Source organism: Marmota monax, unplaced genomic scaffold (assembly GCF_021218885.2).
Source record: "Marmota monax isolate L192 unplaced genomic scaffold, Marmota_monax_Labrador192_F-V1.1 WCK01_AAM20220418_F8-fsc00015, whole genome shotgun sequence".
In the NCBI taxonomy this organism is placed as follows: domain Eukaryota; kingdom Metazoa; phylum Chordata; class Mammalia; order Rodentia; family Sciuridae; genus Marmota; species Marmota monax.
In genome coordinates, this window is record NW_026692194.1 from 23,842,171 (window position 1) to 23,869,711 (window position 27,541).

Genomic DNA, 27,541 nt, shown 5'->3' on the forward strand with positions numbered 1-27,541 from the left:
CTATGTATTTTAAGGGGCGGGCAAGGTATCTCAATGGTAAAGGACTTGCCTAGAAATATGAAAGCTCCTGGATTCAGTCCCCAGCACCCCAAAAAAAGTGTGCTTGAAAATGATAATAATTTGGTATAAATAGTATCTTATTTTCTTCGATTACTAAGTAGATTAGAGTTTATTGATGTTTCTTTTATTTTTCCCTGTGGTACTGGTGACTGAACCCAGCGACATTTTACAACCAAGCTATCTCAGCCCTTTTTATTGTAAGACAGAATCTCGCTAAGCTGCCAAGACTGGCCTCAAACTTGCCATCTTCCTGACTCAGCCTCCCAAGTTGCTGGGAATAGAGGTGTGTGTCACCATGCCCAACTCAATGTTTAATTCCATTTCTTCTTATTAAAATAGTATACATCCTATAGTGAGATCAACTACATTAAAATCTAACACGTTGACATTTTGCCATATCTAACTTAAATCTCTCATATGAATTTTTAAAACTAACATTTCTGGTTTGGGAAATAACATTTTTGCACGGTTCAAATATCAAAAGCTATAAAAAATACATTGAGAAAAGTCTCTTCCCCACCTGCCCTAACTGCTAAGATCTCATCTATCTGGTTCCTATCCCTATCCTCTGAAGCTTCTAAATGTAATACTATAACTTGTTTCTTTTTATTAGTAATTCTAAGAAAATTTTTTATACATGAAAAACATTTATTTTCCACCTCTTTTCTTACACAAATGGCAGAACACATGCACATTCTCCTGCTCTTTAAAAGTGTTCTTGGGAGTAGGGGTGGGGCTGTAGCTCAGTAGTAGAGTGCTTGCCTCACATGTGTGAGGCACTGGGCTTGATCCTCAGCATCACATAAAATAAATAAATAAAGATATCTACAACTAAAAAAAATTTTTTTTTTAAAAAAAGTATACTTGGGAGTATATCTTAGGGATTTTTCCATATTATTATACAAAACACTTCCTCACTCTTTATAGCTTCACAGTACACAACAGTCTCACTAATCCCCAACTGAAAGGTTGTTTGTTTGTAATCTTTATGATCAAAATGTTGTAGTGATTTTGTACATATATTATTCTCCAAGTGTAAAAGGCAATAGTTTAATTTTCTCTATAAATTCAACTATCTACATAATATTGTTAACAGTCGTGTTAATTTTAGTTTAGCTATAATTGCCAGAATAGTATAAGCAAAGCTTTCACATGTCAGAAAATAATGCCTTGAGCAATAAATGAATTTAATTAGAGAAGCTAAATTTACCAAATTAAAAAATATGCCTATGTATTTAAAAAATGAGTTATATTTTTATAGTGTGAGACCTTATGAGATACTTATGATCCTTCCTCAGCCATGATTTTTTTTTTCCTAAAAAAGAAAAGCCTCAAATGTACAATTTATCTATGCAGGATAAATTCTTAATAAACACACTGAGTAACCAATAATAACTCTCAAAATTTATCCCACATGTATTTCCCACATGTATTTCATACTACAGAACTGAAGAAAAGGATTAAAGGGATGTGAGAAAGCAGAGTAGATTCTACCTGAGATTTACAGGGATGTATTTTATTGCTGCCAATACTATACCAACCATTTTGAAGGACTCAAAGTCCTTTTTTCTTTTAAAATTTATTCTACAGAATATTTATAATATCCTCACATTCTGAGTTTTCCACAAAAAAATCATTTTTTAATAAAACCCAACTTTAAAAACAAAACAAAAAAGGAGGACACAAAGAACAAAATTAACAAATATTAAATGATACTAACCATTTCACACAATCTGTATGACCCAGGTAGTGTCGTTGAGTTCTCTCCTCATAATTAAATAGTACTACCACTGATGCAATGAAGTAAACTATTTCCCCCGTAGGAAGAAGGTAAACATTAGCTCGACAGTCCTTTCCTCGATAACCATATCTTAAAAGATAAGAGTCAAGGTTTTTAATAAATATAATATTCAAAGTGTTATTTTCTTCAAGGATACTTAGGGAATTAGGAAGGTGTGATGAAAAGAGAACTGGAATAGATTTAGAAAACTCATATTTTGCCATTATCATTGTACAACCTGGGTCTTTTACTATGTTTAGTCTTAGTTTCCTCATTCACCAGAAAAATGTATATTTAGTTCCTAGTATGTACCATACAATTCTGAACAGAACAAACATGGGCTATGTCCCTGGAGCTTATTCTAGAAGATATACACAATCAGCAAATATATAATTACAAACATGAAAAGAAAAATACGAGTATGCCAGGAGAAACATAAACAAAGGACCTACTTTAGATGGAGAGAGACAAAGGAAGGAACAAAAGAAGGCTCACCTAGAAAAACAACATTAATGCTGAACCTAAAATGATAAATAAGGGATAGTCAGGCCCAGTTTCGTAGGTAGAACATTTGTTAAAAATAAGTTGTACCAGCCTGGTGTGGTGGTGGTTCAAAACCAGCCTCAGCAACTTAGCAAGACCCTAACTTAAAATAAAAATTAAAAAAGGCTGGAGATGTGACTCAGCAGTTAAGGACTCTGGGTTCAATCCCCAGTGCCAAACAAAAAGTTGTACCAAATTACAGAATTGGTGCATTTTCCCAAGCTGATTTCTGCCTAATGCAAGGAATTCAAAGTGTGTGGGAAGATGAAGGCAGAGAGTAGAGTTTACACTACTAACTCCTTTCTGCTTCACTAGGTTTCTTAAAACTTCTAAGAAAAGTGAGAATTTCCAGGTGAAATTAGAAAAGTTGTGTGTTAAATATCATTTTTTAAAAGTCTTGCACAGAATTTTGGAATTAGAATCAACTTTGTTATTTGATCTCTTAAGAAAATGACCACATAATCATTTCACAGCTTACAAAATGCTTAATCAATGTTTTCTTATTAAATTCTGGCAATAGCCCTATGAGACGGGGTTATATCCTTTTTATAAGTGAAGAAAGTGAAGATGCATAGGAGATAAGTGGCATAGCCAAGACTCAAACGCTAGTCTTTCAATTCTAGTCCTGTACCTACTGTGATGTTTACAGAATACTGCTGCCCTTTTCTCTATTAATTCTGAAGGCTTAAAATTGTTAAGAGCAAAATATACAATATATGAAAGGATTAGGGTGTTTTCTTTTTAATTTCTGAAGTGATTGTTATGTTTATTATATTTACTTTTTTGCATAAAGAAAATTTTGATAGATTAGATAAATCAATTTTCCTTTAATTGGAGACAAAGCAAATAAATTTGTTATCATGTCAGGGAAGGATACACCCACTCCAGTTTCAGCTTCTCAGGAGGAAGTTCTGTTCTGATGTCGTCATAGTTGTCAACATCAGAAGGAATGAACATTGTAATCGGCCGACCTCGCATAAACATTTTAATATATTCTCCTTCTGTTGAAACACAAGACAAAAATGAAGTCATCATTGAGATCCTCAGGAAAAAAAATTAAGCCATACATATTTTCTTTATAATCATAGAATAGTGGATCATTAAGGTGATACAATAAAAACAAAATGAAAATAGTTACTTCAAAGTTTTTATTTTCATGACATATAGTTGTTTTTGTTATATATTGTATAGCATATAGAAAACAAAGTGATACTCTAAAGATCTAGTTCAAACCATTGGAGGAAAAATCATTGGCAACTTTTAATTGAGAATAACTATCTTCATAATTAAAATACAATTTATCTGCTTGAATGTACATATTTCTACAAGGCACCCAGGAAGGTTTAGGTAGAAAGATGCAAAAGAAAATAATTTGATGATGGAAGTTTCTCAAACTGTTGAAAAGAAGAGAAAAATTACTTGGACAGGCAATAATCATTTCACCATACTACTTGATCTATTTACTGAGCTTAATAACACATAAAAATCATATCCCACAAACTACAAAGCTTCTGCACAGCAAAGGAAAATAATCAGTAGAGTAAAAAGGCAATTTATGAAACAGGAAAAATATTTGCAAGCTATGTATTTACTAAGGGGTTAATCTCTAAAATATATAAGGGATGCCTACTATTTAACAGAAAAAGAAAACCTACTGATTTAAAAATGGGTTAAGTATGGGCTAGGGTGAGGTACTGGGTTTGATTCTCAGCAGCACATACAGATATAGATGATAAAGACAGACAAAGGTCCATCAATAATTTATTTTTATTTTTTAATAAAAATAAACAGGTTAAATATTTGGATGTACATTTCTCCAAAGACATAAAAAAGGACCAACAGATTTATGAAAAATATTTGACACAGTAATTATCAGGGTAATACAAATCAAAGCCACAATGAGACATCACTTCACATCTGTCAGAATAGCTATTATATAAAGAAAAAGGCAAAAAAACAAGTGTTGATAAAGATGTGGAGAAATTAGAACCCTTACACACTTCTTGTAAGAATGCAAAATTGTATTGTCAATTCAGAAAATAAGATAGAAGTTCTTTAAAAAATTAAAATAGAACTACTATATCATCTAGCAATCCCACTACTGGGTATTTTCCAAAAGAATTAAAACTCGGGATCTTAAAGAGATAGTAACATTTTCATTTCATGTTCACAGTAGAGCAATTCATAACAGCCAAGATGTGGAAAAAAAAACATCCACTGACAGATAAATGGATAGAGAAAATTCAATACATAAACATAATGGAATTCATTTAGTCTCTAAGAAGCAGGAAATTTTATAATATATAACAACATGGATGGCTCTTGAAGACATTTTGTTAAGAAAATAAGCCAGATACAAAAAGACACAGCATGATTCTACTCATATTATGCATCTAAATAGTAGAAATTTTAGAATCAGAAAGGAATGGTGGTTACCAGAGCCAAAGGAAAAGGAAAAGGGAAATGTGGAACTACTAATCAAAGGGTAATGTTTCAGCCAAGTGAGATGAATAAGAGCCATTATATACAATACTGTACCTGTAATCAATAATAATGTACTCTTAAAAATTGTTAAGAACATAGATCTCATGTTAAGTGGTTGGGTTTTTGTTTGTTTGTTTTGGTATTAGGGATTGAACCCAGGGATACATGCATCTCCAGCCATTTTATTTATTTATATATATTTTTTGAGACAGGGTCTTGCTAAATTGCTGGGGCTGGCCTGGAACTTGCAATCCTCCTGCCTCAGCCTCTCCAGTCACTAGGATCACAGGGGTAGCCACAGTGCCTGACTTAACATTAAGTGTTCTTAACATAATCAAAAACAAAACCATGATCTCAGAATATACCATGCGGAAAGGAGTCAAACACCTTCATAAATCAGGATGAGGAAAAGGATTAAGAGTTAGGCTAAGCAGTGAGTACAGCTAGAAAGAGGAAGGCAGACTTCTCTCACTTCACAATTGTGCCTTGCATCTAGAACATCTAGTTCAGTTATAATACACTAACATTGTCAAGACAATGCTAGAAAACATCATTTTTAAATTTTTGGTGGTACTCAAGATTGAGCTCAGGACCTTTTTTAAATATGCTTGGCAGAAACTCCACCACTAATCTGCACCCCCAGGCCTAGAAACCATTTTCCTATTAGCAGCATAGGTTCTAAAACATCTTTTAATTACATAAACCAATAGATCTCCAATGTTTAGAAGATCTTCAATAGTCTAAAGCTAACGATGCTTTAAAAAAAACAAATCTAGAACCAAATCAGTATTTATAAATTGTATTTTACAAAAGGAAACAACACTTCACAAAACAAATGGGATTGTTTCTTATTCCTTAAAAAACAAACAACAACAAAACCCCACTCATCCCTGTCCCTAGCAGGGATGATCTACATTACAGATAGGTTTAGTAAATGCTGATGGTGATTATAAAATGGCAACAAAACAATCTAAAAGGGAAAGAGAAACAAAGGGATTTGGTGTAAAGGCATAGGAAATGTCTAGCATTTGCCAATTTTCTGACATGAAATGAAAACAACAATGGACCAGACTGAAAATATGACCATCAACCAGAGGCAGATGCGATCTTAAGATCTCCAATAATGACCTGAGCTAACTAAGGAGAATTATACATAATCCAGTAATTCATAATTCAGTTGCTTATATAATGCAAACCATGAAAAAGAAGAAGATAAAATAAATTGCTAAATATCTGCAAGTATTTTTTTCAGAGTCAGGTCAAAAAGTTGTGTTTGGTATGGGTGAGAAGTTCAAATTATTTTTATTATTATTACTCAGTGTGCTCAGTCTCACAGTTTGATCTAAGAACAGGCTAAGAACTCCCACACTATGGGGTTTAACACCACATGATGTATGTCTTTATTACTTTTGAATCTAAGAGTGGGCTCTGCTTCCTGATGATTTTTTATCACAGCGGGACTTTAATGATAACTAAATGATTACCAGCTGTAGATCTCTCCCTTCTACAGTCATTCTAATCTCTATCTCCTTGTCCTTTTTAAGTTTATTCTTTTAAGGTATTAGGTATTGATTTGTCACATAACTTTCCTTCCAGTTTTTTTTAACACATTTTTTAAAAAACCAGTACACATTTTTTTAAAGGCAGACATCCTACCCTCTAAAATTTTTTCCCAGGATTCTTGATTAGAGGTGCACATGATCAACATTTAGTAGATGCTTCTATTGCCATTTAGAAGGCAATGTATGTTTAGCAAAGGGAAAAGGTTAGTAGTAGTATATACACAAATAGATCTTTTCTGCTAATACAGACAGCTTAGAATACTGTATTCATTGGTTTATTAACTGTCAAGTGGCAACACCGATTAAATGGGAAAGCAAAGGAGCTATACCAGTGCATGCCAATTTTTCTAATATGATATAAAAAAAGGGCAAATCATGTTAGGATAAAAATGCTTTTCTGGTCTATACATGTTAGAGACCAATAATATAATTTAAGCACTTTAAGCAATTCTTGGAACTGAGAGGGAAGCAATACATTATAGTAGAAAGAACATGAGCTTTGCAAAAGACTGACTGGGATTTGAATTCCAGCTTTACTCCCTTTCTGGCTGTGAAACTTTGGCTTCATATTCCTAATACATAAAATGGTAACACTAGGTATTGCTTAGAATTATGATCACATTGTAAGGCATAATGAGGTCTTGATACTTATTTATTACCCTCCCTTTGAGAAGGATTTGTGACCATTTTAAAAACTGTCTAGCAATTGCTTATGTGATTTATATACAATATTATTTCTTCATAAGTCTTAAGGTGATATTGTGGATAATAATGGACAAATAAGCCAGAATTCTGCTGATTCTATCAGACACACTTTAAAACAAGGGTTACATATTCAAATATCTGTAAAATCAGAAAGGAAATGCAAATGAGAAAAGTGGGAGAGTAAAAGATGACTGGGGTTGTGACCATCTCAGGGAGGCAGTGCCTAGTCAATTCCATGAGTGATATGGGTCCCACGTTACAAGATCTTTTCAATTTTCAAAAGAAACTGAAAATCTGTAATTTATTATGAAATCAGTGTGAAAATACATCTATCTGGCCTGCTGCACAAAGGCCACCAGTTTGTATAGCATGGTGATCTTAGTGATGGTATACGGTATTCTTGAAAAATGAGTGTGGACGTTAAGTGTTCTCCCCATAAGAGTGATAAATATGTGAAGTGATGCATTTATTAACTAACTATATTTAATCATTCTATAAAATATATATACTTCAGAATATATACAATAAATACATGCAATTTGTCAAAAAATAAATAGCATAAAAAATAAACAGAACTTAGTTTATGATACTAAGGTAAAAATTGGTTAAAGATTATTCAAGTTTGAAAAAGTAGTAATAGGCAACTTTTTTTGGGGGGGTGGTGGTGCTGGGGATTGAATCTAGGACCTTGTGCATGAGAGGCAAGCACTGTATCAACTGAGTTATATCCCCAGCCCAACCAATTTGAGAACCTTCAGGTTCTGCTTTTAAAAATAATGAGGACATGTGAGACTTTTTCTTTTCTTCTTCTTTATAATAATTATTTTTGGTACTAGGGATTGAACCCAGGGGTGCTTAATCACTGAGCCACATGCCAAGCTCTTTTTACATCTTTTTTTTTTTTTAAATTTTTGAAATAGGGCCTTGCTTTGTTGCTGAGGCTGGCTTTGAACTTGCAATCCTCTTCTTCAGTTGAGTCACAGGATTTATAGGCCTGTGCCATTGCATCTGGCAGACACTAAGTTTTTGTATGGAAAAAAATGTGGGCTGGGGATGCAGTTCAGTAGTAGAATACAAGGCCCTGGGCTTGATCCTGGAACATAAAAAATAATAAAAACGTAAAACATTATATTTGATATCTATTATAAGAATGAGCTCATCAGCTGTGCTCATTTTGATTACAAAATATTTCAGACTTACCTATTTTCCCAATAGGTGCCTACAGTGCCCAAAATTAGCACAGATTTTTTTTTTTTTTTAAATCTGGGGATGTAACTTAGTAGACTGCTTACCAAACATGTATAAGGCCCTGGATATGACACCCAGATTCACAAAAACCGAAACAAAAAACCTCAACATTTTTGTATCAGTAACTTATCAATTAAATAGTATTATTCTAGAAACTGACTGCTACATCTAACAGCAAATAGTCCTAAGGGAAAATTTATTCAAATTTTAAGATCTTGTGCTCCAAGGACTTTATCTTAGCTCCAAGTAGAAGAGAACCCAGAACTAGGAAGATTAATGAAAAAGGGTTCAGGCTTCAAAGTACAAATAAAAATCCAGGTAAGAACCTCCTTAGTGACATAATTTGTCCTACTCTCCACACCTAACCTCAGAGATTGTCCTGTGTACATTCCATTCCACTTCCTATTGTTTTCAATCATTGACTTCCTGCCTTATTCCTTAATGTTGATCAGTACATGAAGCCACATCACTTTTCTCTTATACTGCTATGCCTGAAGGGCAAGACCTTTTAGGTAGTTTTCTCTACTACCACTCACCTAAATGTACCAAATGTAAATAGGCTTCTTCCCAAATCAAAGCAGATGGCTTGGAACAAGTCACAGCTGTCATTGTCAAAAAAGAGCTAAAGAGATTAATAAATCATATTTTTAAAAAATTGTCCAAAAGTGACAGATAATAGTATTAATAGCTAAAATATTAAGAAAATGTGTTGTGACTATGCCATGCAAAATGAATGTTAATCTTTTAAAATAGATCTATAACTTAAAGCAAGTGAAGAGCATCTATTCAAAAGATGACATCTTACTCTATCATTTAAATGGAAGGTTTTAAAAATGCCAGACTCTAAATAAAATATATTTGGGACTATGTACCAGGTATTGTGTTAAAACACTTTATTATCATCCTTAATTTTTACAATAACCCTTTGAAGGTTTATTATTATCTCAATTATAGATGAGAAAACAAAAACATAGGGATGTAAACTAACCCATTCAGGGTTACTAGAGCTATGATGAAACCTGTCTCTGGATTTCAAAATCCACATTTAAATACCTATATCATGTTGTCTGCTATACATCCCTACATGAAGAGTTAAGTTAAAAAAAAAAAAAAAGTTCAATTGTTCAAAACCAAGTTCATATTCTTTTGTACATACTATTTCTCCTCAAATGTTTCCTATTTCAGCAGATGTCACTTAACTAGTTGTTCACGCTAGTCTTCATAGATTCCTCTGTTCCTCACCTCTCATTCCCTACCTATCCATAAACCATCTTGAATCCATCCACTTCTTTCTATAGGATCTGCCCAAACTCAGTCAGTTTTGAATTATATAAAAGATGGAAGAAACAAAGTTCTCCTTGCAGATACTGTTGAATGATTAAAGTCTATTCTCCAGATAATATACAGTGATTAGAGTAGCAAAGGAGTAGACTCAAATTCCAAAATTAAGTCTCAATGCAGGCAACATTGGGATATTATCATTTTCAAAGATCTGAGCCAATCTTTTTGAGGTAAAGTTCTTGTAACAGAACTTAACTTATTTTTCTATATCCTTTCCCAACTTTTCATTCCATCCTTCTCCCCAGGTACTGGCTAAAACTGTGCTAAGGGATGTTTCTAAGGCAAAATCTCTACCTTTCAAATACATTACCTTGTTTACCTGATTTTGAAAATTGTGACATCAACACAAATCACTCTTATGTATTAATCATAAGTTCTTTTTCCTTCAAAAGAACACACTAAAACGTCAGGTAGCCTATCCTTATTAACTCCACAATGATTTTTAAAAATATGAGGTTTTAGCAAACCACTTAATAATAACTGCACCTATTTATAGTTATAGTGTTTTCTATTTTTGAAGTACTTTCACATATATTTCATCCTTTAGCAGTCATATAAATTAAGTTTTATAGTTATTATTCTAAGAGTAGAAAACTACTTACTAGATACTGTCATTTGGCCTAGGTCAAAAAACTATTATACAGAAGAGCCAGGACCAAACAATAAACACAGCAACTGTCCATTTACTGTCATTTCAACTATACATCACATCCTCTATTTAAAAAAGAAAAAAGAAGTTTCGATATATAATATAGTAAGAATTGTCTTTGTAAATAAAATCTCATTTTTCCTTAAAGGATCTCAACCCTTTGCCTAATCTATTCTGTACTGGTATGGAGGGAGAAAGTTAAGACCTAACTAAAGAGAATAAAGCCATGAAAATTCAACCTCATTTGGGGCTGGGGTTGTGGCTCAGTGGTAGAGTGCTCACCTAGCACACGTGAGGCACTGGGTTCGATCCTCAGCACCACATAAAAATGAAATAAAGGTATTATGTCCACCTACAACTTAAAAAAAAAAAACTCAACCTCATGTATGATTTCAGATAAATGATCCAAAGAAGATAACATATATTTTTTTCTTATTAGGACTAAAGAGAGTAAAAATCCACAGAAATCAAGTAAAATCTCTAACAAAAATTTGTCTATACTTAAGCTGAGAAAATAAAGATAACTATGATACATAGAAATGAGCTGCAAAAAGCATGCACAGAAAAGACATGCTTTCATTTAGAACAGCATGCTTCAATTAAATTTGCAGGCAATCTAAGGAGAATGTAAAACTTATACATAAAACTTACCTACTTTGCAATTAAATTAAATACGTATTTACAGAATGTCTGCTTACCTTGTTTGGTTAGAACAAGCCAACAACAGCAAGTAGCCAGAAATTACAATCAATATAAAAGAAAAACTTAAGAGGAAATGGTTTGCTAGACTCATTATATTTTCAGTCTTAGCATCAAGAAATGAGTGATTATTTGCAACGAAATTGGCAAGACAGAAAATTGAGTTAAATTTATCAATCTTTTAAATGGCTTTTCTAAGTGTAACTTTTTTTAAGGGAGAAAACATTTTATACTTCTTTGTCTCATAAAAATAAGAGGGATTTTAAAAAAGTAGCCAGATTCTCTAGTTCAAATTAGCATGATATTTCCTTTTTTAAGAGGGAAATCATATGAAAAGCCAAATAAGAGATCCAGGAAGAAATTAACTTAGAAGGCGACCAACTGCGTAGCTTATTCTTACCTTGGCTGTTTTTTTCACGGGTTGACATTTTTGCTGGTTGAAACAAAAATGACATATCTTACAATAAAAATTGAGCATTTTTAAATGACTACAATAATGTAACATGTCTCTGATTACTATGAATAAAGTAGACCAAATGAAAGTAAGACAACATTCTTATCATTTAGCAAAAATTAAGCTGATGTAGAAAAGCAAAAAATAAATTTACAGGATTTTTAATTTACCTTGATTGATGATGACATCTTTATGCCTAAAAAAGGAATTCAAAGAACACATTTATTTTATAAGTTTATACAGCTGACCATTAGAATCATCTGAAGAAATTGTACAACTCTGGGCCTAGCCCACAACCCAGATAAAGACCCAGAAGTGAAATTTAAGCATCAATATGCCTCACTGGTTTCAGCTAATAACTGATCTCAACTACTAATATACATTGTTTTGTAAAACAATGAATGTCTCACAGATAGCTAAACACTGACAGAATAAAAAGAATTTAAGAAAAATATTCAAATCATATAGGAGATTTACTATTTGGGACATTAAGAAGGAAATAGCTTTTCTGAGAAGACTTAAAAAAATACACTGAAGAAAAAACTGATAAATTATAATACAAATTTTTAAAAATTTCAAATGACAAATATAAATGTATATGCAAACAAGAGTCACAGAATTATTAATATTTAGATGTAATGAAGAAAGAATACTTACTTGTCTGTATTTTTAATAACTTTTGATATCAGTTTTGATGTTGAAGCTGTTCTCAATAATTTATTACGACTATCATCTGAATTTTCCCATGAATTATGTGACTTTTCAGCTGTTGGTGTTCGTTTGATGCTAGAAGAAATATTAACTTCTTAGCCAAAAATTCTGAGTAGCAATGACATGTAACTGACAGTTTAAGTAGAACACAAAAGCAGTTATTAACATTTCATTAAAGCAATCCAGAAAAGAGAAGGAAGGATTAGTTGAAAGGCTCTGCCTGGATGAGTAAAGGAGTTAAACAAGGCAATTAACAAGTCTGTTTTGTAAATTTCAGTATTATTAAGAATATTCACTAGAAGAAATTCACTGATAGAAATAAATCTATACATTTTGCTGATAACAGAAAAAAATTGCTTAAATTTGAGTTATAATATAGTTACAAAAATTCTGTACATTTTCACAGTCACTGAATTGTAAGGCTGTAACTTTCATTTTTATGGAATTATGTCCTCAAGTAATTAAATTACATATGGTTCTAAAGACAGTTTCTAAATAAATTGTGAGACTAAAAGTGAAATTCTTTTTATATCTTTAAAGACAATTTCACCTATGATCAGAAATAAACAAGATTCAATCAAAAAGTGGTATTATCAATGCTCATTTTCTATATTAACTGAATACTTTTTATTTGTAAATGACTTTTTGGCTGCATTGCTAACTATCCTAAAACTCATCCAGGCTTCAATACTTCTTGCAGTAGTATTTCCAAAGAGCAATTTAGAAGGGCAAGCACATTTCCAGGAGACCTCAAGAAGCTGAAAAAAAGACCGGGACAAAGAAGATATCAAATCATATGAGAACCTTAAAGAGATTCATTATATAAAGCCACCTTTAACCACAAACAATCCAAAGTTACATAACATTACTAAGTTATATCCAAGGAAAACTCCACAGACCAGGCAGAAAAATAACCAACCATTTAGACAGCCTAAGAATCTGCATGAGGCACATAAAAAAAGCAAATGGTAATCGTGCATCAATCAAGTGAAGGGTACTTTGGTTTCCCAAATTTCCATTACAGATTTGAGACAAAATATTAAACTGGTCAAATAAAAATTATTATAAATCCTTTAGGAATAGTTATTTATTTTATTAAAATCCTATCCAGTTCCGGGAATGGTTTAATAGTTTCTACGATTTCTAAGCAGAAGTATGATGGTAAAATATAAACCTAATGATAAAACTTGAATCTGCACTTCTAAAACAGGCCAATTTAATTGGTCTCAGTTTTTTTATTACAAGGTAGATGTAGCAGTAAACTCCCAGCATGCAGGTTTAAATACCCAATTTAGGCTCACACATTGTTAGAATGTTGTCCCTTCTCCCCCTCTCATAATTTTAAAATACTAATTTTATGGACACAGAGAAGCCCTCAAGCAAGCCTTTAGCATAGAAAAGACCAGGTGAAATGAATTTGTTTCCTTATTCAAGCAAGAACTTATCCTCCCAAGACCCAAAACTAAACCTGAGAGGCAGCCACAATGAAGAGCCATTTATTGAGAAGGGCCCTTGCAAGTTGAAGGTTGTAATGATGCCAAAATGTGGTGCGGATAATTACATATGGCCATTCTATCCATGGCTATAAATTTATACATGACTATATTAAATTTAAAAGTATTCTATGTTATAAAAACATTGTTTTGGGTTTAAAATAGATTATTCATGCCTTCTTTTGCCAAATTGTTCATTAAAAATTTATTTCTTTTCCAGTTTTAACTAAGAAATTTTAACCTTAAATTTTTATTCCCCAATTTTCTAAAATACATATGATATCAAAAAATAAAGAAAAAAAGCCAGTGGGCTTTTCTCCTGAAATCCATGGATAGCTAAGTTTTTCCCAAGTCACAGAATTTAGGTATCTTTACAACCATTCCCTAGCTCTGTACTTGGGGACGGTTGAAACCTTTTGGTGGGAGTAGAATTCTTGCTTTCTGGAGTTTGTCTGTGTATTTGGAGAGGCTGTGAAGAGGACTGGGGAGAAGGTGATGCTCGAATTTGTGGACTTTGATCATTAGAATGAGATTCCTCTTTTTTTTCTCTCTGTCCTTGTGGTTTTTCTTTCTTTTTTTCTGTACCACTGTAAAATAAAGTATAACATGGAACAACACATATTTAAACAAATTAAAAAAAATCAAATGATAGAAAAGTGATTATTATATAATTCAAAACCCTAAATCATACACAACTAATACAACTTTTACTGCTTTCATTCAATATGGAAAACTATTTCTTTGAAAACTCTGGAAATTATTAAAAAGCTTCAGTAAAAATTTTATAAAAATTCTAAGGCAATATATCCTGTAAAGACTGCCCTTCTGGTCAGAAAGGACAGAAATTACCTCAAATGGATGTTGCCATCTAGGAAGCTGGGGGTGGAGGGCAATGAAAACCTATCCAAATGAGAGGATTAGTGACATTTTCCATTACCTGTGAAAACAAACTGATGTCTCAGGCACATTAAAAGCTCATGTTTATTCCCTAATTTCTTTGAATACTCCTGCTTCTGTCTATGGAGTTTTGTTTTATTTAGTTTTAGTGTTGGGGATTGAATCCAGGACCTTGCACATGCTGCGCAAGTGCTCTACGGCAGAGATCCATTTTCAGACCCCTTCAATTCAGTTATAATCTTAGCAAGAGTTCATTTTTTCCTCAAACCTGCTGATGTCAGTAGTTGTTATTTTAATTATGCAAGTTAATTAAATACAAAGAAAATCAACAAAATACACATAGAAAAGAGAATGACAAGTTCTATGAAAACTAACTTGAATGTTCTAGAAAGACTAAAAGTGAGTTACTAAAAAAACTGTTAAGCTGGAGTGAGAATTTTAAATATCACAGAAATAGAGATGGATTCTAACATATTGTTTTGCCAGATTTTAAAAATTTATTACTCTGCCTTTGTAAGTAAAACTAAGTGGCTGGGGTTGTGGCTCAGCAGTAGAGCGCTCACCTAGTGCGTGCGAGTCCCTGAGTTCGATCCTCAACACCATAAACAAACAAACAAACAAATAAACAAATAAATAAATGTGTTGTGTCCGACTAAAACTAAAAAATAAATATAAAAAAATAAATAAATGAAACTAAAAATTATGAAAAGTTATTTTTGGTCATTATTTTATTTCACAATCAACAAGAAATTTAATCAGAGATGCATCCTTAGATGGGGTGGGAGGCCTGACCTTTTATTTAAATAAAAAAAAAAGAAATGAATAATATGAATGTTAAAATATTTAAGGTATTTACGTATAAATTCTTATAATTCCACACTTTGATTCTTTATTCATGAGTCACCTTCCATTCACAACCATACCAGATAGGAGTACTTATATCACACTCTTGGCAACATTACAAAACAGATGGAATCAAAACTCATATTTCATTATTGAAAAGGCAGAAAACTACCAACTACTTATAGGTCTAAAACAAAGGCTATTTTGTAATTTTACTATAAAGTACATAATCTATAAGGAAGTACATTCCAAAAATATTTTAATATACATAGTACACACAATTTAACTATCACATTATAGTAGTTTAAAATGTTATTTTTACAGTGACATTTCTTAATCTGATTCAGTTTTGATACCTTTTGGCTCTACAATGGCTACTATCTATTTCATGTTCAAATTTTTAAAAACCATATACTAAAAAATAAAAATTTACCTCAAAAACATCGGATTACCTTTCAAATTTAGAAGTTACTTTGTTCTTGGTTTTCTAACTAACCTAAATATGTGGGCCACTACTCTTATGTGGGCCCAGTATAACAAAAAGAGATTTTCTTTCTGGGTGTTTTGGTACTAGGGATTATTTAAAAGCAAAATATAAAGTCCCTGTGATATAAAGTAACAAAATCAGCTGGTCTTAGGTTATCAAATTGTTCCTGTGCATAATACTGATCACTATATAGCTATAGTACAACAGGTACCTATGAAATGGGCTGAAAGCAAACTGTTATTAGCTACAATATGAATATTTATTTAAAAATTTCTACTACAAATTCTACTATGAATTTTTTCCTAAAATGGACAGGTAACAAATGTTAGCATCCTTTAAAGAGCAAAGTCTAGATGCTGTCATGATGACTTCAACAATTAAATTCTAGGAGGAAGTTTTTAAAGGACTTACGATCTTGTTATTTCTTTATGACTCCTTTAGATACCTGTTTGGTTAAACATCTACAATTCCACACTATGAAAAATTCAGTCACTGGTATTAGTTTATTGAGGTAAACATCTCCTATCAAAATATTGTTACATATTATTCTATTATTTAAGGTTTTTCTTCATGCATTCTATGGTCTCTCCAAACTCTATATGGAATAATTTGCTAGAAATTTTAAAAAAGGGAAAAGTCCTATAAGCAATTTTATTGCAACAAAAGATTCAACTGATTGATGAAAAGAACATACAGAATTCAAATCTATAATATACTGAAAATGTTATATTGTAGCAATTCCATAGCCTTCCTGACCAGCATCCCCCAACATGCAGACACAGACAAAAATAGGCACACAACATGTTATTATAATATTTTGAATTAAACCTTAATTTTATAGTTATGGTTAAAGAAAAAATTTATTAACTTCCCACTAATGCAGACATATATCAAAGATTCTATTTTCCCCTTAAAATGTTTTATTAAATATATCACTTGCTAAGGAAATTTCACTTCCAGAATTTCATTAAATACAGAGATATTTATCAATAAATTCTTCCTGAAAAAAATTAAAAAGAAACCAGGAAATTAAATTGTTCTCTTCCTTAGGAAGAAACAAAAATTTCCTTACTAAAATTTGACAGATAATGATGAATATAAATTCAATGTGCATAGATTAGATGTCTCATTCACAATTGAAAAATTCAAAGGACATGCTCACTTGAGTTACAAACAGCTCTATTTCATATTTTTTTCAAAAAAAGACTTGTATCACACATAATTTTGCATTTTTTTCCTTTTTCCTTTATAAATAGGTACCTTTTAGCAGCAGATGAGAGAGTTTCTTTTCTTGCAATTGAAACAGAACTGGTGTGACTTGTTTTTCTGTTCGTACCACTTCCATTGGTTATACAGGACATGGAAATAGCTTCTCGAAGGCTTGGTTGGCCTAAAAAAACAAAACAAAATAAAAAACTCATATCAAACTTCAAAATATTACAAAGATCAAAATTTTAAAAATTAAGTCCATTAGTGTTTAGAACCAGTGAGCAGACTGCCTCACTTGTATATAGGACATCATTATTATCACAAGATTTTTTTTTTTTTTTGAGAGAGAAATTTTTTAATATTTATTTTTTAGTTTTCGGCGGACACAACATCTTTGTATGTGGTGCTGAGGATTGAACCCGGGCCGCACGCATGCCAGGGGAGCGCGCTACCGCTTGAGCCACATCCCCAGCCCACAAGATTTAATCCTATCAAAAAGACCGATAGAGAGATGCTGAGTTGCTAAAAATGCAGCCTATTCCTCTTTCCTTTTGTGAGGCAATGCTGCTCATTTTCTTAGCAAAATGGTTTGCTTTCTAGGCATAGCAGCTTTAAAGCACATGATTCAAGGTTAGGTCTCAAATAAATCTCATATCATCAATCTTCAGAAATATATTTTTTGTTGAAATATATTTTAAATCCTAAAAATCATAATGTCAAATCTTAGAATGCTATTTCACATAAAAAGTCTAAATATATAAAGTAGTTTCTTTTCTTATAGAGAAGAATGAGTGAACCAAATGTATGGTGGGTAGATTGGTGTGATCAGGAGCAGTCTTATCACAAGATATGAAGTCATGTAGATTGATAATCAAAAGTATTACAATTTAGAAATAGAGAATACTTTTGATTTCTGAAGTCAGTTTTATCACATGCATTCATGTAAAATCTAACTTTTTGATTTGACCAATCTCATATTTGCTTTTCTTCACAAAAGCACACACACAAAATAAAACTTTTATATATAGGAACTAAAATACTTAACATTCTACAGTGCTCAATACATGGCAGTGTAACACTGCTGTTTTGACAATAAGCCACTGGGTTTTACTTGTATCATAATTACCATAATTATCATAATTACATCCTTAATATAGGCTCCTAGATCCTACCTCAAATTGAACAAATCAGTACAGGGAAAGGGGAAGACCTACGGCATTTGCTTTTTGAAACTTCTCATGAGAAATCTCACACATAATAACCCTCAAACCCCAAATGCTAATAACACTGGTCATTAGATTTAATTTTAGCATGCTAAATAAGTGACTTCGGGTATCAATGGCTCCTCTCCTCTGCCATGGTAAAACACTAATAACATAAAAATTCCACTTTTACCATTTAATAAAGTATAATTTATTTAGTATAGTCACAATGTTGTTCAACCATCACTACTATCAACTTCCAGAACATTTTCATCATTCCAAATAGAAACCCTGTACCCACTAAACATTTACCCATCATTCCTTTCTTTCTCCTTCAAGCCCCTGTCAGCTATTAACCCTTTCTGTTTCCACAGATCTGTCTAATTCTGGATAATTTCTATACATGGAATCATACAATATTTTGTGTTCACACATGTATCAGCATATATAAATACTGTACTCTTTTTATAACTCAATAATATCTCATTGTGGGGGCTGGGGATTTGGCTCAGTTGGTAGAGTGCTTGCCTCACAGGCTCTGAGTTCAATACCCAGCACCACCAAAATCATCATCATCATCATCATCATCATCTCATTGTATGGATATACCACATTTTGTTTATCCATTCCTCTGCTGATGATAATCTGGATCTTCTACCTTTTGACTATTGTTAATATTGCCACCATGAACACTGTGTACAAGATGTCATCTGAACTTTTTTTTTTTTCCCAATTCTTTTGAATATATGCCTAGGAGTGAAATTATTGGGTCATATGATTGTTCTATGTTTATTTTATTTTATTTTTGGTATTGGGGACTGAACCCCAGGGGTGTTTTACCTGTGAACAACACAAGTCCTTTTTATTTTTTGAGACAGTGTCTCACTAGGTTGCAATGGCTAACCTTGAACCTGTGATCTTCCTGCCTCAGTCACTCAAGCTGCTGAGATTTCAGATATATGCTACCACAATCAACAAATTACTTTATATTTAACTTAGTCACACAGTTGCTGTATCATTTTAAAATACTACCAGCAATGTATGAGGGTTCCAATTTCACCAAACCTTGCAGACATTTGCTATTTTCAATGTTTTAAAAAAACATACCACTTGAGGGAGTATCAAGTGTTATCTCATAACTTTTGGTTTTATGGATTCTATTGTTTGTCTATGCTCTACTTCATTTATTTTTGTTATAATTTTATTATTTCCACACACTTCTGTGATCTTGGGTTTTAGTTTTTTCTTCTTAGTTCCTTAAGATGTGACGTTGGTTTATTGATTTGAGATTTCTTCTTCTCTTCCTTTTTTTTTTTTTTTTTTAAATGCTGGGGATTAAACCCAAGGTCTTATACCTACTGAACTATACTCCCCGGCTTTCTTTTTTTTTTGTAGGCATTTAATGTGATAAATTTTCCTCCTAGCACTACTTTGGCTATATCAACACTTTTTGAAATATGATTTTTCTTTTTATTACAAAAAAACCCATTAACCACTATAGAAATGTAGACATATGTACAAATGTATACATATATGCAAACTCACAGATATTACATATAGCTTGTAATTCACTTCCATTTCTCTTTCAATACCTCAAGTTTCATCTCAAAAGAGATTCATACTCTCATTAGGATAGGATAATAAACAAAACAACAAAAACACAGAAAAAAGTACGTATTGGCAAGGATTTGGAGAAACTGGAAACCTATGCACTACTAGTAAGAATATAAAATGATACAGTCACTGTAGGACACAGGATGGTGGTTTTTCAAACAATTAAATATACAATAATCATATGGCCTGGCAATTCCACTTTGGGTGTATATCCAAGAGATTTGAAATCAGGGACTCAAGCAGATTTGTAGAGGAAATCTTATAGGACAAGTAAGAAATGGCCAGTTAAAATGTGGCTGATACAAGGATCCTATTGTAGCATGTGTAAAGGAAGAGAAAGAATGTAAGAGCAAAGCCGGTATGTATGCATGTATGTATATGTGTGTGGCACTGGGTGGGCAGAGGTGGATGGAGAAGACCAAAACAAACAAACACACCAAAAAAACCCCTTGATTATCATAACAGCATCATTCATAACAACTAAAAGGTACAAACAAATGTCCAAGGATGGATGAGTACATAATAAAATGTGCTATGTACATAACAATGGAATATTTTTAATCTTAAAAAGGAATAAAATTGTGCCAGGAATGGTGGTGCATTCTTGTAATCACAGGGAATTGGGGAAGCTAAGACAGAAGGATAGCAAGTTTGAGGCCAGTCTCCTCAAATTTAGCAAGACTTGTCTCAAAATAAAAAATAAAAAGGGATGGGGATATTGTCAGTTGTAAAGTGCCCCTAAGTTCAATCCCCAGTACAGAAAAAAAAAAGGAAAAAGAAAATTCTTAGTAAGACATCAGAAATCTTTTGCAATAGGACCTACCTACCTAGGCTCACTTCTTGACACCCCTAATCTAACACCCTGTGCCTGTTTATTCTAAGCTCCTAAATGAAATACTTTAATTCTTCTACACTTTCATACTTGGATGGGCCTTCTTTCAAGCATATGCTTAGTCACCCCTACTTGCCTAAACTAACACATATTCATTATCCACCCACTCATTAAATATTTACTCAGGACTTACTGTGATCCTAGCCTTGCCTTTATAAAAGTGTCTGTACAAAGCAGCCACTGACATCACACAGTTCAAAATCTTCCAAGAGAAGCACATGAAAATGTGGTAAATACAGTAACAAAGTGACATATCAATGGGATATTGTGGAAGTACAAAGAAAGCACATATAATTTTGAAAGGATGATTAAGGACACAGAGCTCAAGCAAGGTTTCCTAGGGGAAATACAGAATGAAGTCTTAAAGGACAAGTAAGAAACAGCTAGTTGAAAGGTAGCTGATAAGATAGCAGGATCCTATTCTAGTATATGTAAAGAAAGAAAAAAATGTAAGAGCAAAGTGCAAAGCAGTGTGTGTGTATATATATGGGGCATTGGGTGGGCAGAGGTGGGTGGAGAAGACCAAAACAAACAAACAAAAAACTCTTTGATATGGCTAAACTATACAACAAGAGAGGTGTCTGAATAGGGAAGGCATGCCGGATTAGATCATAGAGACTTTGTATATAGATCCACTAAAGGGTTTTAAGTTGAAAAAAGACTTAGTTGGATTTGTGTTCCAGTGGGTATGTGAAGAGATTTCAGGGTAGTGGTCCAAAAATAAGGTTATGAGGACCTGAAATAAGAGCTGGTTAGCATGAATGAAAAGGAATAACAATTTTAAGAAATATGTAGAACTCAAAAGATGAGTTCAGTTTTTGGACATGAATTTTGAAGGACACAAGAGGACCAATCTAGTAAACAGATAATTCTTAAGCACAGCTATCTAGATCACAGGTATTGAGTAAACGGTACCAGTAAATAGCTATTAAGATCATGAAGATAAATGAGTGGCAATGTCACCTTTAACAAAGAACCTTCAATACCAGTTTGAGTTATGCATCTATCTAGGTGCTCCTATAGCATTCTTAATTTACCTTTATTAATATTAAATAATACAATTTTATAATTATTGACTTGTCTTCTTACTTTACCCGAATTTCTTTGGGGATAAAAAAAAATTTTTTTTTTTTTTTTAGATCTCCAGTACCTAAAGCAGTGACTAGTATTCTGAAAAGATGAAAGGAAGATAAAACTTTCCATCAATTAAGTGGTACAGAGTAGTATTAATTACCAAGCACTTATTATTTGTTAGGTATTGTCCTAAGTATTTTATAATTGTAATCTCCTTTAATATTCTTTATCACAAGATTAAAAAGGATTTATTATTATCACAGTTTTACTGATGAAGAAACTGAAGTTCAGAGAATTTAGCATGCTCAAGGTTATACTGTAGTAGCCAAAGAAATGAAAATTTAAGTCTAGGTACAATAACCAGGAAGAAGAGAGAATTCAGCCATCTGAGTTGTGGCAGAAAAACAAATAGCAATTTGTTCTGGTTTGGATCTAAAATGTTCCTTTAAGTTAAAGGCTTAGTCCCCAAGTCAGCATTATTTTTGAGATGGAGCTTTTGGAAGATGACTGGATCATGAAGGCTGTAATCTCATCCAATCTAATCAATTGATGAATTCATAATTTAATGAACTACTAGGAGAAATCTACAAGGTATGGCCTAGTTGGAGGAAGCAGGTCTTTGGCAGATGGGGGACATGTCCTTGAAGTCATTCTCATTCTCTCTCTCTCTCTCTCTCTCTCTCTCTCTCTCTCTCTCTCTCTCTCTCTCTTTCCTTTCCCTCCCCTCCCCATTTTTTTTCCTTGAATGCAAGACTCAAGCAAATGGGCTTTCTGACACTTTAGCCTGACAGTTCCTAAATATTAACTGATGAATTTCACAGTACTATAGACTCACAAAGCAAAGATTTACATATTATAAATCTCAAAATCTAAAATCCTTGTTACCCCCATACATAATATCTTTGTTCTTGCAAATTTTCCCATCTCTCCCTCTAAAGCAGTAATTTTCTTTTGTCACAATTTCCTACTTCTCTAATTTTCTTCTTCCTTCATTCAACTAGCTATTTATTGAGTCATTTAAAGGCTGGCTATGGTAGTAAGCAACTGTCCTTGTCTTTAAATAGTTTACAATCTAGTAGAAACAACATAAATAAATGCCAATAGAGATATACAAATAAAGTTTTAAAACAATTCTGAGACAAAAAATAGACAATTTATAGGAAATAATTAAAGAGGTCTCAAAGTTAGATGAAATTTTGATCAAAAGAAAGATAAAGATGATCCATGGAGAAAGAATTATAATGCTCAAAATCTTTTATATCAGATTCCTGATCACATGCTCAATGGCTTCAACTACATACCTCTTCTCGTTCACACTCTTCATTCTCAACCTCTTTGCCACCTTTATCTTATTTAATTCTTTGAGAAGACTAAAGACTAACATATACTCCATCAAATTTTATCTTCTCCATTTGGAACTATATACCCTTCTCATTTCCTCTTTTCTCACGTGAAGATGTTAGTCCTTTCAACTCCTTACTACGATTTTTTTTAAGTATATTTTGACTGAAAATGACAATGCAGGCATTTGACTCTCAGAGCAATGAAACGCTGTAAATGGTAATTACTACCTGGTCTGAGGCAATCTATACACAAAAGGCAACCTAGAAGTCTCTGAGGTAATCAGGACTCATTCCCTCATGCCCTATCAAAATTATCAGTTATTTTACCTGAATGGTTCCAGCAAGGAGATTTATACCTTCCCAATCTGAAAATTTTAATTTACTTAACAACCTTCACAGCAAAACCTAACAATCTCTACCTTCTCCCAAATGTTGTTTGGGATAGGGGCCAAATAATACAGAACTGTCTTCACATTATCTCACCAGAAACTATATAATTGGGAACATTGCTTTTGGAGAATTGACCCCTATATTTTAAAACTAAGTTCTTTTATTTCTCCAGTGGCAATTACAATGCTTCTTATCTTTGATTTACCAACAGTTTCCGGATTTAAATTACTAGTTACTACCTTTAGATAGGTAAATATGACTCTTTTACCTCTGCAAAATTATGTACTAACAGCTTATCTTCACATAATGCCACTAGGTTGTAGTCTCAAATTACATTCATTTGTTCACCCCCAAAAGGTCCTAATGGGTTTCCCAGGCACCAGCTGTTGTATAATTTGTCTTCCTGGCAGTTAGAACTGCTAAAATGTTCCCTGGGCCTTCCTTTATGTTCCAAAGTACAGGTACATATTTTTTTTCTTTTGGCAAAAATTCAACTGCAACTGGTGCATATATTATGAACACATGCTGTCAAAAGGAAAGAATTCTCTGACAGAGAAGGTATATGAGAAATTTAAATGATAAACCACCTTAAAAGGTACTGGGAAAAATTTATATCTCAGTTAAGTGTCTGGCACAATATACTTTAGAAAAATATGAGGCTTAGTTTTTAATAGTTTTGGCACATGGAAAAAGATAAACTAAAAGAGAACTAAATATAATGAAGTGACTAGTTAGGTGTGTTTCTGATTTGGGCATTTACTGAATGGCAATATTACTATGATGTGATATAGAATATCATGAAGCCATTAAAACACAGACATCATTAACATTTAGTTTGATCCATACTTGAAGCCAAGTCATATTATCACCATTTAACAAAATTATTTAACAGCTGTCATCAGCAGTGGGAAAGCTGACCTATCCTTCTAATCACAGCATCATAAAAGGGTTCCACTCGATCTACCTGTAGGGGTTTGTTTAGTCTGACTGCCAAAATATATATATATAATAGAAAATGTATACTTTATGATTATGATAATGATGATCACTGCTCTGTCGATGATTTATGTGAAAGTGAATAGTCAGCCAAGCGCAGTGGCACACACCTTTAATCCTAGCAACTCCTCAGGAGGCTGAAGCAGAAGGATTTCAAGTTTGAGGCCAGCCTCATGCTGTCTCAAAGAAAAAAATGAAAAAAAAAAAAAAAATCTGGGAATGTAGCTCAGTGGTAAAGCACCCAGGGTTTAATCCCCAGTATCATCTTCCCCCTACCCCCCCCCCTCAAAAAAAAGAAAGTGAATACAGTCAGCCTTCCATACCTATGGGAGACTGGTTCCAGAAGCATGCCCATCCCCAAATCTACAAATGCTCAAGTCTCTTATATAAAATGGTGTGATATATGCATATAACCTATGCATATCCTTCCATATACTTTAACTGGGGGTGGTTGTAGTGGGGTACTAGGGATTGAACTCAGAGGCACTAGACCACTGAGCCACATCCCCAGTCCTATTTTGAATTTTATTTAGAGACAGAGTCTTGCTGAGTTACTTAGCACCTCACTCTTGCTCAGGATGGCTTTGAACTTGAAATCCTCCTGCCTCAGCCTCCCCAGAATGCCTGGGATTACAGGCATGCAACACTGCACCCAGTTCTTCCACATACTTTAAATCATCTCTACATTACTTAAAATACTCAATACAACATAAATGCTAGATAATAGGTGTTACACTGTATGGAATAATGACAACAAAAAAAGTCTATATGTGTTTAGCCAGGCATGGTTTTGTTCACCTGTGAAAAATTTTGATCTGTGTTTAACTGAATCCATAGATGTAGAACCCACAGAGAGAATTTTTAAGTATCTTCAGTCTTTTCTAACTTCACAAGGGATTTAAAAAAAAAAAAATCATATGAAATAAAATGGTTATGACTTTACTTTTGAAAGGGAAAAATATAAATCTTTACAAAGCATTTTAAATAAGTATTTTATAAAATTTTTCATTTATTTGAAAATACTTTGCTTGAAAGGTTTATACCAAATATTGTACCCTTAACATGTTAATCCTGTTTAATGTTAAAACAGTTGACCTATTTTTATGCTATACACAAATGGCAATAGTGAACAGTCACTTAATATTTTTTCCAAGTACTTCTATAGTATACCACATATAAACTCTAAGACAAAGAGCTGCCAATAATAAAATAATAAAATTTTAAATGGGGTATTTCTCTCAGTTTTTTTTTTTTTTTTAAGAGAGAGGGAGAGAGAGAAAGAATTTTAATATTTATTTTTTAGTATTTGGCGGACACAACATCTTTGTTTGTATGTGGTGCTGAGGATCAAACCCGGGCTGCACGCATGCCAGGCGAGCGCGTTACCGCTTGAGCCACATCCCCAGTCCCATTCTCTCAATGTTTTAATATCAATATTAGAAAACATATTAGACAAATTTTCCACTAAAGGGAATGAATGATACTAGTGGACCCCATTTTATGTGAAATAAAATATATCACATTAGCATGTTTATAAGAATAGTAATCAAAGTAAAACATGAAGTAGAATTTTAGAATCAAATGAAAGAAATTCAACATATCTTTAATTAATAAGAATTAGGTTGATATTACATGAAAATTAAAAGTTCCAATGCTGCAGCTACAGGCGGTTCTGTGGCTCCTCCAGAAGTGAATAATTCACTACTGATAAGTCGTTACAAAGGAATTATGATTAAAGACAACTAGAAAAGGACTAGAAACAACAACTTGCAAAAAAGTTCCTAGGGAAAAGGAATTATAGGGCTGCGGTTGTAGCTCAGTGGTAGAGCGCTTGTCTCACATGTGTGAGACCTTGGGTTCAACCCCCAGCACCATGTAAAAATAAAAATGAAAATATTGTGTCCATCTATAACTAAAAACAATATTAGAAAAAAAAAGGAACTATAGCTATTTAACTGTATTCACATTTTTATGACACTGAGAATTAGGTCTAAGTAACTGAGGTATCATACAAAATGTTGTGTATCTGTTAAATTTTTAAAAAGCAGTCTTTACATTTCCCTTAAATTTTTCAGAATTTTCGTTACTGAAGTACTTTAGTAAACAAAAAAATGAGTTAAAAATTATTTAAATTTTCCTCAATTACAATGTACTGTTATTTCAGCATAACCAAAACATTTTAAGTGTTTTTAAAGACTAACAAAACTATTTTAAAACACTTTTTTAAAAAAAGTTGTATAAAAATTCTCAACATCACAAATTATCAGGAAAATGCAAATCAAAATCAGCAAAATAAACAAAACAGCAATGAGGTAACATCTCACCCATTTAGCATGGCTATTATATTAAAAAATAATAATATTAATAAATGCTGGCAAGGAGGCAAAAAAGGGAAACTCTCAAAAACTGCAGGTGAAAATGCAGACATTAAGGAAAACAATATGGTGGGGTTCCTTAACAAAACTGCCGTACGATCCAGCAATCCCACCTACAAGTATATGTCCAAAGGAAATAAAATCCATATGTTGAAAAAACATCTACACTCACATGTTTACTGTAGTATCATTCACAACAGCTAAGATATGGAATAAACTTAGGGGTATATTGATAGATGAATGGTTAAAGAAAATGCTGTATGTGTCTGTGTATATACATACATGTACGTGTGTTTACACACACACACACACACAGGAATATTATTCAGGCATAAAACAAATGAAATACTTTCCTTTATAGCAACATGGATGGAACTGGGGAACATTATTTTAAAGTGAGATAAGCTAGACACAGAAAGATACTGCACATTCTTACATATATGTGGAAACTAAAATAATTGATCTCAAAGAAGAACAGGGTAGAATTTGG

The 27,541-nt window shown here is 32.7% G+C and overlaps 1 protein-coding gene across 4 annotated transcripts in view; it reads right to left on the minus strand.

The window, feature by feature from the left end:
- Eml4 (EMAP like 4) overlaps nt 1-27,541 on the minus strand; it is a 137,905-nt gene that overhangs the window by 45,656 nt on the left and 64,708 nt on the right. Inside the window, exons 3-9 of one of the 4 annotated variants that reach the window (XM_046425269.2) lie at nt 17,217-17,346; nt 14,143-14,316; nt 12,183-12,311; nt 11,696-11,721; nt 11,472-11,504; nt 3,261-3,384; nt 1,781-1,930 (exon numbers count right to left, since the gene is read on the minus strand). In XM_046425269.2, coding sequence (XP_046281225.1) covers nt 1,781-1,930; nt 3,261-3,384; nt 11,472-11,504; nt 11,696-11,721; nt 12,183-12,311; nt 14,143-14,316; nt 17,217-17,346 — 766 coding nt within the window. The remainder of the gene's footprint in view (nt 1-1,780; nt 1,931-3,260; nt 3,385-11,471; nt 11,505-11,695; nt 11,722-12,182; nt 12,312-14,142; nt 14,317-17,216; nt 17,347-27,541) is intronic. The other 3 variants (XM_058573565.1, XM_046425276.2, XM_058573568.1) reach the window with 3 other exon arrangements.